The sequence below is a fragment of the Echeneis naucrates genome, chromosome 19, assembly GCF_900963305.1.
Source record: "Echeneis naucrates chromosome 19, fEcheNa1.1, whole genome shotgun sequence".
Classification (NCBI taxonomy): Eukaryota; Metazoa; Chordata; class Actinopteri; order Carangiformes; family Echeneidae; genus Echeneis; species Echeneis naucrates.
In genome coordinates, this window is record NC_042529.1 from 6,178,316 (window position 1) to 6,195,437 (window position 17,122).

Below are 17,122 nucleotides of genomic sequence, written 5' to 3' on the forward strand. Positions count from 1 at the left end.
CCATAATTTCTCCTGCTTTGTCAGTTGCATATTCATGTTGTACCCGCTTCTCAAAATACTCGACTGGGTTCAGATCTGGTGACCGGGCAGGCCGCTGAAATACACTGAACTCTGTCTTGTTCAAGACAGCAAGGGTTTGCATTATGATACGTTACAGTTTTGAGAGTTGGAAGTCAACTTCAATGTATAGGAACCAATATTCAGATTTTCAAACGTGATCAGTGTAAATCTAGCAAAAATGTAAATAAATAAATAAATAAATTGACATAGCAATATATTTTTACTAAAAAATATATTTAAATTTAAAAATAATGAAATGATGTGTGAGTTATGTGCTACATAACTTTATTAATCGTTTGACGGCTTTTTAACACACTAACGTTAGAAAATAAAAAAAAAATAATAAAAAACACGGAAGAGTCACACGTCTGATCTCGCGAGACTTCGAACTTGCGCTTCCGGTTGCGCAATGAACGCGCTTCCTCTTTAGCGGCATATGTAAGCGTGTCTTCAGTGTCCTGGCTGACCTGACTGACTGACTGACACCGACGTTTGTCAGCCGTTGCTGTTGCAGGAGAGAAAAGAGTCACAATGCTGCTGTTATCCAACCGGCTGAAGTTGTGCTCTTTGGCGTTCACGGCTGCTCGTCTGTGCAGCAGCGGCCCGACGGCGGCCAACAACAACAACCCGACCGTGTACTTCGACATTTCTGCGGACAACGAGCCTCTTGGCAGAGTCACGTTTGAGGTGAGTGACTGAAAACAAACATGTGCTGTGGTTTATTTATTTATTTATTTATTTTTTCTGTCCGTTTGTTGGCTGTTGCACACATAAAAATGTCCCTTTGGGTCAGGGAACAACCTGTCCACAATGTCACCTCAGGCTGTGTCATGTTGTTTTGCAGCTCAACGCCGAAGTCGTGCCCAAAACTGCAGGTAAGAGATGTATTTTATTTCTAAACATCAAATGAAACACCACCAAGGCTCATAATAAATAGGAAATACATTTTTGGAGTCATGCCAGATTAGACTGAACTATGGTAGTTCAAGTCGGTTCATTCTGCTCCTGATAAATCTAATCTAGATTAAAAAAAAAAAAAAAAAAAAAAGACTTTGGCAAAGCTCTCATGGTGATTTTTGACAATGAAAACAAGATAAGTCAGCAGCAAATATCCAAATGACAGTTACATTTGAGCAGCACATTAAATGAGGGGGAGAAAAGAAAATTGGCATGTGTTAAAAGTTTGGGCAAGTCTGTGCACAGTAACCTGTCAGCTGCAGAGCACGGAGGTGGAAATGATCTCTTTTAGTGCTGAGAGGCAAGAAACACAAAGGAAGAACTAAATGTCGGTTAGGTTTCAGTGGTAGGCATTCAACCCCCCACACCCAGGCATTAGCCTTAACAATCTGATCAACAGAATTAAACGCTGTTCACAAGCAGCCTACATGAAGTAAATAAAACTGAGGCATTCAGAGCAATGCTGGATTACTGTTTTTGAGTTTTTGTTTTTTTTTAACTTGCTTTACAAAGGCAGAATGCCAAATGTTTTGAATGATCAACATAGGAGATGATTGTATTTCTTTTATACATTGCCAGGGATCCAATCAAAATGTTGACCGAACTGTTGATTGTGGATGTGAGAATCTGACACGCACTCTCTTTCGTAGAAAACTTCAGGGCCCTGTGCACAGGAGAGCATGGTTTTGGTTACAAGGGCTCGATTTTCCACAGAGTGATCCCTCAGTTCATGTGCCAGGTAAATTTCTTGCTTTGTCTCACGTCCATTCATTGTCCAGCGTGTTGCCTCAGTGTCATTACAGTGAAGGATATTGTGTTTTCAGGGTGGTGATTTCACAAACCACAATGGAACTGGAGGGAAGTCAATCTATGGATGGAAGTTTCCAGATGAGAACTTCAAACTGAAGCATTCTGGACCTGGTAATTACTCTCCATTCAGATACTTCTGTTTACACTGATGATGAAGATCGAGGAAGTTTTAATGAAGTAGAGCAGGAGAGCTGACATTACAGATTAGGTTAAATTTAACACGTAGAGCACAGTGTGATTCTAAAGGAGAGTGCCAACGCAGGAATAGCTGTTTGTCGTTCCTTTTCACAGTGAAGTCTGAGAAACCTGACTGGTGAACGCTGTGCCAAAAATAAAACATGCCAGTCAAGGCAGGAATGCATATTGTGTGGATATGACAGTAATAAAAATATATTAAGAATCCTTCAAATGTTGGGATTTATTGCAATAGTTCCTTATTTTTATATGGGTCCTGTTTTTTGGTTTTTGTTTTTTTTTTTAAAGACATTTCTAAATCTGTTAAAGGCTGCCTTGTTGACACACTGTCCTACTCGTTTTCACCACCAAGTGGCAGCATTGAGCAACTGTTACCAAAACAACATGAGTTTTGTGTGTTTCTAATAATGAAGGGTGGTTCCTTAGATTGTTCGTAATATTGGAACCTGCCAATTTTCTCCAAAGCTCACAAAAACGTGCTGTATGGTTATACTTTGTTATCTTGGTCAAACTGAATGTGAGTTTGTTGTCCTGTAGGGATCCTGTCCATGGCCAATGCTGGACCTAACACCAACGGATCCCAGTTCTTCATCTGCACTACCAAAACAGAATGGTATGTACTGATAAGACGTTATAGATAGGAATGTAATTCAGTTATACTTATGGAGTTCTTGGATTTCTCTTACTATCCGTTTTTTTAAAAACAGCTGTACAAAGCTCTGTTAAATTTCTGTCTGGGAAATAGTGGATCCGTCATCCGTGCAATGACACAACTGAAAAGACTGTTACATCAATGTGCATTATAATTACAATACAACAGCAAATCCTTGCTCACATTTTGATGGTTTAATCCTCCAAAATAATTTAAATAAAATGTGTGTGTTGATGAAATTGATCCCTAAAATTTTAAATTTGAGGAAAAAAAAAAAATCATATGCAGAAACAGTCTTGCAAACAGATTTTTAAAGATGCTATAGGGCCGTTCAATTCTTATTAAAGTGTTGTTTCAGAGGAGAATCCTGGAAGCAGTGAATTCTTATGTTTGGCATTACAGTATAGAAATGTACATTTATAAGAGTCATAAAATGGCACAAAAATTACAGAAATAGTGGTATCCACCAACAAAAAGTCGCAAATGAAATCCAGTTGGGTGCGCTGCAAAGCATCTCACTGTCTGTGGCAGTGATAATAAATCTCATCTTTTTTTATTCAGGCTAGATGGCAGGCATGTTGTCTTTGGCAGTGTGAAGGAGGGACTGGACGTGGTCAAAAAAGTGGAGTCTTTTGGATCACGGTCTGGGCGGACCTCCAAGAGGATCACTATCACAGACTGCGGAGAGCTCAAGTAGACTCTATATGAGCAGTGGACATTCCCCGTGTCATCTCCTGCTGTAGGTTCAGTGTGGGCCTAAGTGAAAGAGGGTCTTTCTTCAGTCATGACACACTGTCACCTCTTTTAACAGGCAATAGATGTCTTCCAGATACTGTTGGTCCTTAAATTCTTCATTAACTAATGCACTTAACTGTGTCATTCTATAAAATGTGACTGCAGGGTTCTGTTGTACTTGAAAAAGAGCTGTGAATTAATAATAAAAAAAACAAATGATTTGGAAAGCAGCATATATATGCAATAAATAAGACCTTTTTTATACAGATATGTGAGCTTGTTCTTCCCATCTGGTTTTTACATTACATGAGCTTATATGTCAAAACTTTACAAGCTTCCCAAAAGAAAAGTTGTGCACTTCAAAAACTGTTTGAAATAGAGCAGTTTGAGTTAAGGTGTGCTCATTTATTAAGTACAGGCAAGTTTTTTTTGGTGGGGGGGTGGGGTTATATTAGTTATTTTATTTATTTATTTTTTTTTATGGCAACTGTGGAATGAGTTCATTGCTTTGTCATTTTTCCCGCCTCCTTCTGCTTTCCTCATCAGTTTTAGTTGACTAATGATCCTATCCCATGAAGAATTAATTCTGCTGATGGCTGGTCTGAAGAGTTAAAGTCTGCCATGTCCGATGTAATGGCTTGCATGCAGGCAAATAATTCTTTTTTTTTTTTTTTTTTTTTTTTTTGTGGACCAGTCATTCTGTGTCATTGAGTGTACTCGAGGTTCTCTGCTTAAAAAGTTGAGGAATCCAAATAAGTAAATTTATCCAAACGCTCAAAATGCCTTTAGATTTTTGTGTTGTGGGAAGATAAAATGTGTAGCATCTGGATTAGTTATTGTGAAGAGACGGGGTGTTATTATCTGTCTGAGATCGAAAAGCCATGCTGTGACAGGACTAAATGATCTTGTGTGCAAAACCAGTTTTGCAGAAATGACAGGAAAACTGCATTACATGCGTAAATGCATTTTAATACAAAAACACTTGATCAATGGATCCATCTTCTCATTTCCTCAAACCAAGGCACATCAGCCGGCAGTTCACACATCTTAAACAGTATTTCTTTTCCATATCATTATTTATCATCTCAATTTCATTGAAATACAGAAACCCTCTAAAGCAACATACGCACGCTATCTTCCACTTAATCCTTCATCATCTTTGGTACCCTCATATTTTCCTTCCTTTATTTATTTTTTGTCTCATGTTACATGAGAGACATTACAACCCATAAAAAGCACTTTGGTGATAGTTATTTCATTTGTCAGGGGAAAAAATATTGCTACAGTATTGCATTGGTTTACATTGGTTTTCTTAAGAATAACAAACTACCTGAAAGGTGTTTCCCCAAGTAATTGAAGGCCATATAGTATGCAAAGAATAAATGTTAGTTGGCTAATATATTCCTTCACAAAGTTTACTAGTCAACAAAACAATAATGGCTTAAAAATATATTCAAAAATTATGTACCTTCCTGTACTGATAATACAGACAATAATGTAGATACACATTAATACTGCATATCCTTAGTGAAGACTTGTTGCATATTTTATACAGAAAACATCATTTAAGTTATTTCTGGCATATACAAACATGTAAAAGAGAATCTTCATCTGTAAACTTCATTCACCAGTTTTGTTCCAAAGTGAGTGAAGACAGGCAGAGCTAAAGTTTCTTAATTCACAGTTGGTAAGGTTCGTTGGTTCATAGTTAGGACTAAAAATGACCGTTCACATAGCGATAACTGAGTAACTCACAAGCACCCAGCAAATGCAACGTTCTCAGCTCTGTCTCAGAGATGTTGCAGAAAATTTCCTCCACAATGAGCCTCTTCTGCTGAGAGTCACAGTGTCACAGAGGATGTTTCATGAGAATAAATTGTTAGATGCATTACAGCTCAGTAAAGTTCATTACCATGTGTGTTTAGTCATTAAAATACAACCGTCCCCTCTGAATAAAATGGAGTCTAGCGGAGGGTGTTATTGCACGCGGCGGCAGTAGTAGCCGAGGACTTTACATTTTTCGCACAGGTGCTGTGGATGCTCCTTGCTCTGGTCTGACACATCCAGCCCATCCGGTTTCTCCAAAGGTCGCTGGAACAACAACAACAAAAAAAACATGCGCACATAAAAATCAGTCCACAGTATCACAGAACAAGTGAAACAGACGGGTCAGATATACAGTTACCTGCTTATGAGGGTAAACATTGATGTGGCACTTGATACATTCTTGCCCCATGTTGGCCCAGGAGTTCCCGCTCATCCACTTCCTCTTGCATTTGGGGCATTTATATTCTCCAAAGCACCTCTTCTTTCCCTGATACGGGGTCAGGCCTTCACCTTTAGGTCGAGCCTGAACAAGATATTAATAACAGAAAGCAATTTTTTACATTTTTGCGACATCGTCAGAAATCCACTCTTACTTCATTGCCTACGTGTTTTAAAATGATACATTTCTCTGTTTGAACCTCAGCAGCTTCACAAACATACTGGCCTTTGCCTCTCAACACCTTTAAATGCAGACCCATGCTTTCTTTGGAAAGCAGCCAATTCAGAGTGCTGCACAATTAGAACAAGAAGTGATAGCAGCCCTGTTGGTGGTCAAGAGAGTTAATGGTGCAGCTTTGTCTCAAGGAAGAAAAGATTATTTATGGATTCTGCTGATACAACGGATCATTTGCTTTGATGCTTGATTATTTTTTTTACAGTCCTGGAAGAGTGAGTCACGCATTTCAAAGGAATCTTTCTTATCTTATCTAAAGTATAGCCGTAAATGGTTGGTGTATGAATGAAGAAGTCTCTTTGCGCTGCAGAGGCAAAAAGAAAGGATTTATTCCTTTAATGTTTTACTCCATGGAAGCTAGAATGTATTGTAAATTTTCAGTACAATTATTTGTTAGACAAAAAAGTAAGAGTCTCCGCTTTCCCATTAAAAATGAACTCCTTCCCTCCAGCTGTGTTCCCAGGGGACCATAAAGGAGGCCCCAGCCTGTGGGGGGACCAATGGGAGAGGCCTCCCTGCTATAGGACATACCTTAGACTCTCAGTCATCCCTCCCAGCTGGCCCCAACCCACCAATCAGGGAGTAAAGATCTTTAGCAGGGAGGAAATAAAACCCAGATGAACTCTGCACTTGTATAACATGACAAAATCCAAGACCCATCACAAAGAAATCATCTCAACACAACTGCTTTAAATTAAAAGCACCTCGGCTAAAAAGTAGGGCAAGTCAAAATTGAGACAGGGCCCGCCACCACCAGATGAGTTCACATCAAATCTTGTTTTGATTGCACAGCGGGAACATATGTCAGGTTCAAATCTTCTGACAGATCATTGCATTCACTTCCAGGACTACATCTGCTGAAAAAAAAAAACATGTCGAAAGAGCCAACAGCCTCGTCTCTAACTGTTAAGGCCACCGTGAAGCACTTGGAGGCCTGTGTTTCCATCTTTTAGCCACCAAGAGGCACTGTGGGAGGTCACTTTTGATGGCAGCCCTCTTTCTCCAACGCCTACAGGGAGAGTAGACAGAGCCTCATCTTCCTGAGGGAGGAAGCAGCTTTCACTTGGCAGAACAAGCAAAACAAACTCTACCTATAGCCTGGAGCCCGCGGGGCAGTAAAGGCCATGGCGCACTCGAGCGTTTCCACCCGTCCCATCCAAGATGAGACGCTGGCAACTGGCAGATAAGGATCACACGTTTGACCTGACAGCCAGTGGGCACTCGGTGGCCGGCAGGAAAGTTTGAGCAAAGGCAGAAAAATTTACAAATCCATCAGTCAGTGACAAAAGAGACGTGTTTTGTATTGGCTGTCACTGAGACATGGGTGGCTCAATATTCAACTTATACATTCAATGTTTTGATCCACACAAACATCATTGTGCATCTCTCCAGTGAAAAGTTACATCATAGGCAGGTCTGTGCTTGGACGGCATGTTTTAGTTGGCTAATCTGGAACACTCTTGTATATCTACCTTGGTTCTTTGGGATTTTTACATTAGCTTATAACGGCAGAGAATGAGCTCTATTACTAACAAAAGTTTCCTATAGTTCCACATTTTGTTCAGCATAATCATCACAAATGAACACCACCTGATGATTTCAAAGGCCTAATGCAAAACAGAAGGAGGGTTCACAGATATGTGGTCACAGAATTGGGAGGATTTGGGGCCTGCATGTGGTGCTGAAACCATGAATGTTAATCTTAAATTTCAGTCCATCCAGTACAGTAATTGTTGATATATGTGATGAATCCACTGACAAACTGCCACTGGATGTACCGGACTCCCTCATAGGTTGTTTTGTTTTTATGTCTTCATTTTAGGCCCCTCTTTTCCTTGTCGCGTAATAAAACATTCAAATGGATACAAACATGTCATTTTCTTCCAAAAAACAAATTAATTGTATTTGATCAAAGACCTGCAGCCCAAAACCACATGTGAGAATACGTAAATAGTTATTTATTCATGTACAAAGTGCATTACAACACACCCCAGTCAAACGCCATCATTTAAATTGTGTAACTTAAATCAGCTCCAGAATGAATTGGATGAAATAAAAAGAAGCCAGATTTTAAGGCAAAAGCAGATAAGCTTGGCCCAGATCCTGGTAGCCTTGTGAGAGAGGCCCAGGAGGTTGGCTGCCTCCTTCTGCCATCATCTGGAATCCATCAGGATAAACAATGGACTACTCCAAACCCTCACTCCTCCTCCTCCCCCATTTCTCTCTCCTTCACTCACTCTCTCCCCCACTTCCACACCCCCCCATGAGACAATCATCCCAGAGAACACAGCAACGCCGAGCCTATCGGATGCCATGCGGTCAATTACTCCACACCAACAAACCCACTGTACTTTCTCGTCCTCGCTGGGTTTCATTTGTATCAGACCCCCGCAAGCCTCAGGGAGAAGTCCAGCTGTTACCAAAGCAAAACAACGCGTTATTGCCTGGACTCAAATCTGCTGCAATGGCCCTCCTGTGTTGTAAAGACTGTGTCAACTTCAGAGACACTTTTCGTAATCTTGTGAAATCAATTACCTCCAACGGGGTCTGAGACAACAAATGACTGACTTTCCATTGTTTTTAGATTTATTTTGAAAGGCAATTTGTACTGCATCTAGAGAGACGGTAGTCAATTACTCGCTCAAGTCATTTGTCATGTAAAAATGCCAAACATTTTACTGCTTCCAGTTTCTCAGCTGTCGGGGTTTACAGCTTTTGTCTACTTTATGTCATCATAAAATTAATATCCTGGTTTGTGAAGCAAATACATTAAGACGTCACCCTGGAAAATAACGGAAGAGTACGGTCTGGGTTCCTTTGAGTCAAAAGAAACTCAAAGACTAGGTGGCCTTTGTCATAATGTAACAAAAAAGGGTTACTCAAGCTCGAAACAAATCTCAAGATGATAGATTTTAGAAGTAACGCAGATATCAACCAGAATACTTTAGAAAATTGTGATAATCTCTCCGATTATTATATGTAATTTGTACTGAAATAAAGAGCAGGAATAACAGTAAAACCCCATAATTTTGACGAGGTAAATAGTGTGATTGAAAATCCATGTAATTTTTACTTTTGAGCTAATATATATAGACCATTCCTCTCTTTAAATATTTCACCATTTGCCTAATGCATCAATGTCTGAAGTATTACTGACAGGCACTTTTATTGATTATAATGGCAGCTCAGCCAAAGTGAATGCATATGAGCCTGGGACTATAATGCCATCGCTTTGTTCTTTCACATCTGCTCTTACTGTGCCATAAATGCTCAATTCAGACTTCCTCAAATGTAGACGTTAAATGCACATGAAGCTTCTTCACCAGTTTGGCCATATTGATGCGAGCCGTAATTCAAGGAAACATGACGCCAAATGCTCGCTGGCTAGTGTTAGCAAACTTACGTCCTGTTTTACACGGTGGTGCTTCCTACTATCCCCCCCTATAGAAACAGCCAGGTATCAAATGATTCCTTTAACAGCATGAAGCTGTAGTCCTGCCGCACAACCTCTCTGCAGATCTTGCACATCTGAAATACTGAATGGATTAACTGTCCCGCCCTGAAAAATACATTTGATTAGACACAAACAATTGGAAACCAACGAGCAAATAGCTGTTTTACTACATATCATTCCACATTTCCAGGCCCATTGTTCCGAGCACGAAGAACTATTAAACCAGCAAAACCATATCCGCACACAAATTCACAGACATTAAGTTTCTCAGGATTTATTTCACACACACACACACACACACAGTGCTGCTTTCAGAGGAATTATTATCTACCAATACACTGAGTCTGACTGACTCCCAGTCCTGGCTGTGGTCAAGTTGATGACATATACAGCTGTAAATTGGCTTTACATTTCACAATGAGTGAATGACAGGGGCAGGCGGGCTGGCGGACAAACAAGAGACCCGACAGAAAAATATTTCCAACATCTTTTCAAAACACAGCTGAGTGAGATTCAAGAAAGCCAAAATCTTCTGACTCCTGTTTGGGCAGTAAACTTTGGCATTGCAGGTTGTTCTGTCAAAGTCATTGTCTGATTCCCAAGAGGTCATTAACGAGCCAACAGAGAGTTTTAATCTCATTTTCATGTCCTGTAATTGATGCAGTTCTATTCAGTTTTAGACTGTTGGAATGATTTAATCCATGCTGTCCTGGTCTAAGAAGGAAAACACAAAAACCTAGAACTGGCAGTGGCATTCCAACATGTCTTTCATTGATTTACAGCAGCCATAACAATCCACAGCATCTACTATTGAAATTGCCTTCACACACCTGACAGTTGATTCACAGAGTGCAAACGAGACGATCTAAATGTAAACGCTCAGGCAGGCAGGTGTACACTTTAACTGTGCAGTGAAAATGGTAAAGCTTAGACAACAGACCGAGCAATGAAGCCAAGAGGACAAGGCTGGTTAGTAGGTCACAAAGCAGGCAAGAAACTAAAACTCAGGTTCTCAAAAAAAGAACAATAAGCTGCTGGTAGGATGGGTAGAATATTACAAATGTGAGATATAAACAAATTAGACAATGTGGCAGGAAGGCAGGTGACACAAATACTGAAGTGGCGACAGGGGAATGAGGAACAGATGAGCAGGTGAGTGTTGGAGTCAGGTGAAGACTGAGGGCATCTTGTGGATGGATGGAGAATGGCAGAAGAAGACAGATTCAGATTTCATGGCTTGGATAAGTGAGGTTTTGTCCAATTAATTTCACCCCACCTGAACCTAAACTCATCTCACTGAAAAATTATTATTATACCATAAACACAAAACATAGATGAGTGCTTTAGAAAAAAAAAATCATCACGCAAACTTTGGACACGCTGTCTCCTGATGAAGACCATGTAATATTATAGAAAGTACCAGATCTAGTGTTAGATGGTCACAGAGACTTTTTGAGGTCATTAATGAAACTCAGGAAAGGAGATTATTGCTGAAGCTACCCAAATACATACAAGCATCTTCATCTCTTTTTTTTTCTTACCAGAGAAAGAAAAACAGTTGTAGCTTGTTTTGCTTTTGCTCCCCTCACATGTCTTTCAAACTGGAAAAAACTGTCATCTATGATCAGATTTTCTCTTGAAAACATGCCACCGCACAAAACAATGAGGCCTGCAGCTTCCTTTTCCAATATGTTCATGAGCCTGGAGCAGATGACAGCCACTGCTCATCAGCAGGAGTCTATCTACCCCACATTCCAGGGTTTCTTCTATCTTGCTCATCCTCCCTGGCAGATGATGCAGCCAAAAGCAACAGAAAGCAAACTCAAGACAGATAAGACATTTATCAGCAGTGAAAACAAAAGGACCAAAGCATCAGCAATCAGACGGTGTTGCTTGAGTTTCAGCAGTCGTACGTTCGCCTGTGAAGTATATCACCCCACCTGGTTAGAAGCAGACTCCTAGTCCTAAAACAACACTGATAATATTAGCAGAAGTTGAAGTGACGAGATTCCACATCACTTAAACCACTGAACAAATGTAACCTCTGGTCAGTAAAATGAAAAAAAAAAAAACCTTGAACAATAAAATTTCACTGTTTGATAATCAAGCAGATATTGGCAAAATAGTATTTGTTCAGTCGGTGCAGATCTTCTGTTATGTCTCATTCAGCCATTCATTGTGAGAGCTTAGAACAAACACTGAAAACACGAGGAGACTAGTTCTGATCATGGCCAAACGTAACACAATCTGCCCTTTAGCACCCATCAGCCCCCCGCTTAACAGTGAATGAATTGTTCGGATATATAAATGTATCCTGGGAGTAGATGCCTGTTAAAACTAAAAATATCACTCTTGCAACAATCAAAAAGTTCCACTGTCCACTGTAACCATCAAAGCAGACTTTTTCCCCTTTATTCAAACCCGATTAAACTCTAACTGTAAAGACATACACCCATTTCCTGCGCTAGCCACTGTTTCCACAAACATGTCTCCGGGCAGCCGCTCACTGGCCCTTTAAATGAGTGTCCGAGAACCACTTTTTCACACATGCAGACAGGCGGACGACGTGAGATGCAGTTGACGGCAGCCAAGCAGTGCTGAGCGAACAATAAGGCCTGACTTCCTGACCTCTGATTCCACAGCTCCTCTGGAGAAACAATGCTCTCCTTATTTAGCCCAGGCCCTTCCCATCATACATCCCATTTACTATCAGCACACTGTCACTCGTGAGTTCTCTTTACAGTAAGTACAGCTTCTTAATTGGCAAGGAAACATTACCAAGCTGTGACCCAGAGTTTGAGCAACGAAAGGTGTTAAACTGACCTTTTTTTTTTTGCTAAATTCACCGAACTTTAAAGCAGGAATTTTTTTTAAATCAAAATGATACAGAGAATCATATTTTCATGTGACTGTAAATTTGATTTAAAGTCGTTTTTTCAGATACCCGATGCACAGCTACCAAAAGTGTGTATTTCTGTTGTCTAGAGTTAAAAATGCCTCACATTCCAGCCGACAAGAACAAAAAGCAGTTTGTTCATTAGCTGCAGCTTCAGAAGAACATTCAGCTCAGCTTCAACTCAAGAGGCCTTTTGTCATGACGACAGCTCCGTAGTCATTGCTTTGGGTCTGAAATATTAGCAACACATGATAAAATCTGACATCATCTTTCTAAAGTGGAGCGAGAGCAGCAGACAGCCAGGCAGCTGAAATGGTTTCCAGATTTCTGAGCATTTTCAGGGGCGAGGCCGCAAAGAAGAATCGTAAATATCTCAGCGTAATCTTGCGACATCTTAACGTTCTGGTGTAGCAAGTAATCACACTCTTCTCTGTGCTGTCAATGGGATGTTTAACAGCGACATGCCAAGCACAGCATGGCGTGCATATCCTAAAGCAAGACTACAAAGTTGTGGACTGGCACATTGCCCCTTCTCGTTGTTTTTCATCACCTTCGCTTTCATGGAGGTTGCACAAGTTTCTTGAGAGCGACTTTTAGACGTGACATGGGCCCCATTCCACCCAGAGAGGAACTTTTAAAGCCCCCCCACACACCCACTTCCTGTGTGCTTCTCTCATCTTACTGAGCCATGACATTCTTTGATTCCTGTCCATACAGCTTCTCCACAACAAACCAATCAGCTATAGAAAAATCCAACAAGTGGTCCAAAGAAAGTCGCTGCTGCTAATAAGATGTTTTCTATTAGGTCCGTAAAAACACGTTGGAAACAAGTCCTTTTGCTCTGCTTTGACTTATGTCTCTGTATTTCTCATTTGAAAGAAACATGCTGTGCAAAAGCAGTTTTTTCGACATTATTTCCCTCCTGGCCAAGCAGCTCAACCTAAAAAAATGCATCAGTGTGTTGGTTGTATATATAGTGGTTGAAAGTTTTTTCATTTGGATAGTGGGGTATATTTCTGAAGCTGATGGAACTGACAGTCATGCCGCCTCCTGCAGTGACTGCCAGGTGTGCACAGATGTAAAAAAGTTAAGACTGCAAATGATTTTCTCTGCATTCCTCACATTGCTCCACTACTTTTGTTCACTGCTGAGCTGCAGTGATGGAGGGAAGAAATGTTTTAGGAAACATGCTTATGCAAAGATAAGATAAGCTATTTATTTACTGTACCAATTATCTAATTTAAACAAGTGAATCTCTTAAGACGGTCAACTATGACTTTGAGCCCATGCGCCAAAGATTTGGCACACAGTGAACAGTGCAGCCAATTAGCAAAAAAGCTTGTTTAAGACTCTCAAAAGCTATCCACAAATTGGCTTTCCTGACATGTTAATGCTACAAATTGACAAAACTGCCGAATGTAGACAAAAGTATATGTTATGAGAGAAATGGCTCAGTCCTCTTTTTGCCTGACAAAAGGAAATTGTTCCACTTTAAATGGCTTCTTCATATAATTGGCCAGTAAACATTTAACACCTCTTTGAATTTTTACTTTCTTGGACACACCCTGTCCATCAGTCATTTGATTATTTCCATTACACCTAACAAATGTCTGGCATTTCCCTCTGAACATGATCAATTTGGAACTGCAGCTGCACACAAAGCAGTGGTAATATTTCTTTCGTGTTTGGAGCAGAGGTCGTGCCTGCTTCCACAGAGAAACCTATCATCTTTCATTAAGGCCAGCTCCGAGATCCAATCTGGCATCTGCTGCTCATTACCAACCTGCAGTGGTACATGTAACTCAAATATGTGCTGAGGAATCTATTTCACTCTGAGAAGAGATTTCAAACATAATATTTTAACTTGGAATTCATCGTTTTAGTGCCATTGGATTAAAAAGTGGTGACCATAAGACGATGTCTGCAATGGAATATGTGGATTTGAGCCAAAGTTTAGATAAAATCAGACCAAAGGAGGTCACAATATTCGCTCCACTTTTCCAGTGAGCCCTTTATATGTTCTTTAAAACATGTTGATGAATTTGATAGGCAGCCCAAACAGCCCACACACAGCACAGCTGTCTCGGCGGCCTTTGCGGATCTGTACCTGACTGAAGCACAGCATCTGTGACTGGCTCACCTGAGGGCAGTCTTTGATGTAGTGTCCTTTGTTGAAGCAAAGATGGCACAGGTAGTTTGGCGGCGGTCTTTTGCTGGGTTTGCGTGTCTCTGGGGACAGGGAGAGGTCTGAGAAATGGTCTGCCAGAGAGCTCAGGCCATCCACAATATTGTTGAGGGATCCATAAGGCGAGGAGCTTTTGTAGAAATTGTTGTTTAACGCCTGTCAGAGAAAAACACAGACCAAAGTGATAAATCAGTAGTGACAGCTATAGATGGAAATATATGGTAGACATCTTAATACTCTAAAGCTTAGCTACAGCCAACAATTATTTTCATTTACTCAAATACTACATCGGTTGATGAACTTTAAAACTGCTAAAGCTGCCAAATATATCTGGCAAAGGCCAAAGGAAGGGCCAAAAACAGGTTGTTGAGTTCAACAAGCAGCCCAGAGATAATTCAATTTCATTCAAAGATATGAAGCAAAGGAAAAGCAGCATTTTCCCTGGTAGCCAGAGTAAACATGTTGTGTTTTTGTGTGCTAACTGACGTCAAAGATTATCAGAATTTTTGCTGCTCAGTTTTCCGTTGATTTAGTTGTTCATCATGTACTCTTTCCTTTGGTTCCACACAAAAGTATCTCTCTTATTTCACAACAACACTGCAAAACATTGTTATGGCTCCAAGATGAAAGTGCATTTCAGCCAGCAGGTCAGTCCATCACCCCGTTTCTCTCTCTGACAGTGGCCGACATTATTTCATTTCTGCAGATGTGCTGCCTTTACTGAATTTACTCTGTGCACCAGTAGTGTCCATTTCCTCGTCAGAACAAAATGCCTTTGTCATGCAATTCTCCCAATTGGTCCGATTGGCACAATACAATCAGCATCATTGTGTCTCTGGAGGAGATGGGTGCTATGGCACCGCAGGGCAAACATGAAGAACAGCCTTCCGACTCTGGCTGTTTACTCTGGATGCGTCACAGAAGCTGAATTGTGATCAGAGATCACTTGAACATTACATTGGGTAATGTTCTCAATGAGACATCAAACCACTGCATATCTGTGGCCCGCTGAAAGTCGCAGGGCAGCAATGCAAAGTTGTTTAGTTTTTAAAATTAGATGATGTTTTTCTACGTCACAGTTGAGCAGTTGGGGAATTTTGGTGTTAATGTGCCAACAGAACTTCTCAATGCTCTATTTCCATTGTCCTAATTTACTCGGAGGGCTAAGTGTTAAATTAAGTAACCTAACCCACTGAGTGAAGGTTGCATATTATCTCCTACCAAGCAGAGGCCAGCCAGGGTGACCCCTCACATTTTTAAAAGCTTGTGAGAGGTCTTTCTCAACCTGCCATTCCTGCACCAGCTGCACACTGACACCAGAACAGTCTGAACACACTCAGGCACTATACCAGGGTACAAAACACATATTCATAATCTACCCGCTCACCACAGTGCAACCCAATGAAGGCATGCAGGTGAGGTTTACTGTACAGGCTGCAAAAATAACCTGGAATGAAATATGTGACTCAGATCTTCACGAACATCCCAGGAGAGAGATGAGAGATTAAAATGCAGCCCAAAAAAAAAGGAAAAAAAAGGGATGAAACAAAGCATGAATGGTGTAACACCGCATAGACTCTACCTCACTCCTCAGATGGAAGAAGTTGTTGAGATAGTTGGAGCTCAGATCAGCTGCGCTGCGTTTGGAGTTGGTCATGTCCTGATGGGAAGAGTCCGACTCGGCTTTGAAAGCATCAAACGCGCTGCTTTGGGTGTCTTGTAAGGACATATAGACCCAGTTGAGCAGCTGTGCAGGTTGGTACACTGAGGCACCGGTCTCTATTGCGGACATCATATTGCTGTTGTTGCTCTTCTTCTTCTTCCTCTTCTTGTATTTGTTAGTGGACTGCGCCGGATTTTCTGGATTAGCCAACTTCTCTCAGTCATCCCCCTGCTCCGGCTGGATGGGTGTGATCCTTGTGTGCTGACTCGGGGAGCCCTGGTGGAGCCCAGTGACCGGACAGCCTTTCTCTGAGGGAGGGTGCGGTGCGAGCATTAAGCGCAGAAGACTGAAATGCCAGCTGGGCGCCAGGATCAGCGCTCCGGCAGAGACTGTGCGCTGCGTCACAGCCAGCAGGAGGAGGAGGTCCAACATGAGCCTGCATCCTTCTGCTTCACATGCTCAACCGCTTGTGGGCTGAGATATAATAACAATAACAATAATAATAATAATAAGTCTTTGTAAGTTATTGACTAATTCGTGTATTGTTTAAAACTTTACCCCCTGTTACTTATTATTCAGTTATCAGTTTATTATCAGTTAGTTGTGTGATTGTGATAGGTAATGATTGTTATAAATATATTATTTTTTTTTTTATCCTCAGGCTGAATATTTATCGTTCGCAGCAAGGAGGTACAATAAAATGAAAGGTTTATGGGTGAAAGGAAATCACTGGGAACTAGGCTACGAAAATTTACTTAACTGGCAATCAATCTTAGTTTGAACTGATTTGACTTCATGGCCAACAGATTGACCTATCCACAAAAGTAAACTGCTGCCATCTAGTGTTTTATGTCGATACAGAGTGTGATGGTTGGCCGTTTTAGTTTTCAGTTGGGCAATGATTCCCAAAATTTTAGGATCCCGATAATCACTGCAGCCATGATACTGAGCTTTTCCTAACTGTTCCGATAGTGTTTTCTCCGGCGAACTGAGGAAATCGACCATTACAAATATG

At 40.8% G+C, this 17,122-nt stretch overlaps 2 protein-coding genes across 2 annotated transcripts; one reads left to right on the plus strand and one right to left on the minus strand.

The window, feature by feature from the left end:
• Positions 1-476: 476 nt before the first annotated feature.
• Positions 477-3,677, plus strand: ppifb (peptidylprolyl isomerase Fb). The gene is made up of 6 exons (XM_029528458.1): positions 477-747; positions 905-935; positions 1,668-1,756; positions 1,842-1,938; positions 2,560-2,635; positions 3,236-3,677. Exons 1-6 carry the CDS (start codon positions 592-594, stop codon positions 3,369-3,371), a joined length of 585 nt encoding a protein of 194 aa, XP_029384318.1. The 5' UTR covers positions 477-591; the 3' UTR covers positions 3,372-3,677.
• Positions 3,678-4,338: 661 nt separating this feature from the next.
• LOC115060523 (zinc finger CCHC domain-containing protein 24-like) lies at positions 4,339-16,531 on the minus strand. The gene is made up of 4 exons (XM_029528457.1): positions 16,027-16,531; positions 14,400-14,600; positions 5,595-5,759; positions 4,339-5,500 (listed from the first exon to the last, which is right to left on the minus strand). The coding sequence occupies exons 1-4, from the start codon at positions 16,237-16,239 to the stop codon at positions 5,387-5,389; spliced, it is 693 nt and encodes a 230-aa protein (XP_029384317.1). The 5' UTR covers positions 16,240-16,531; the 3' UTR covers positions 4,339-5,386.
• Between the last annotated feature and the right edge of the window lie 591 nt (positions 16,532-17,122).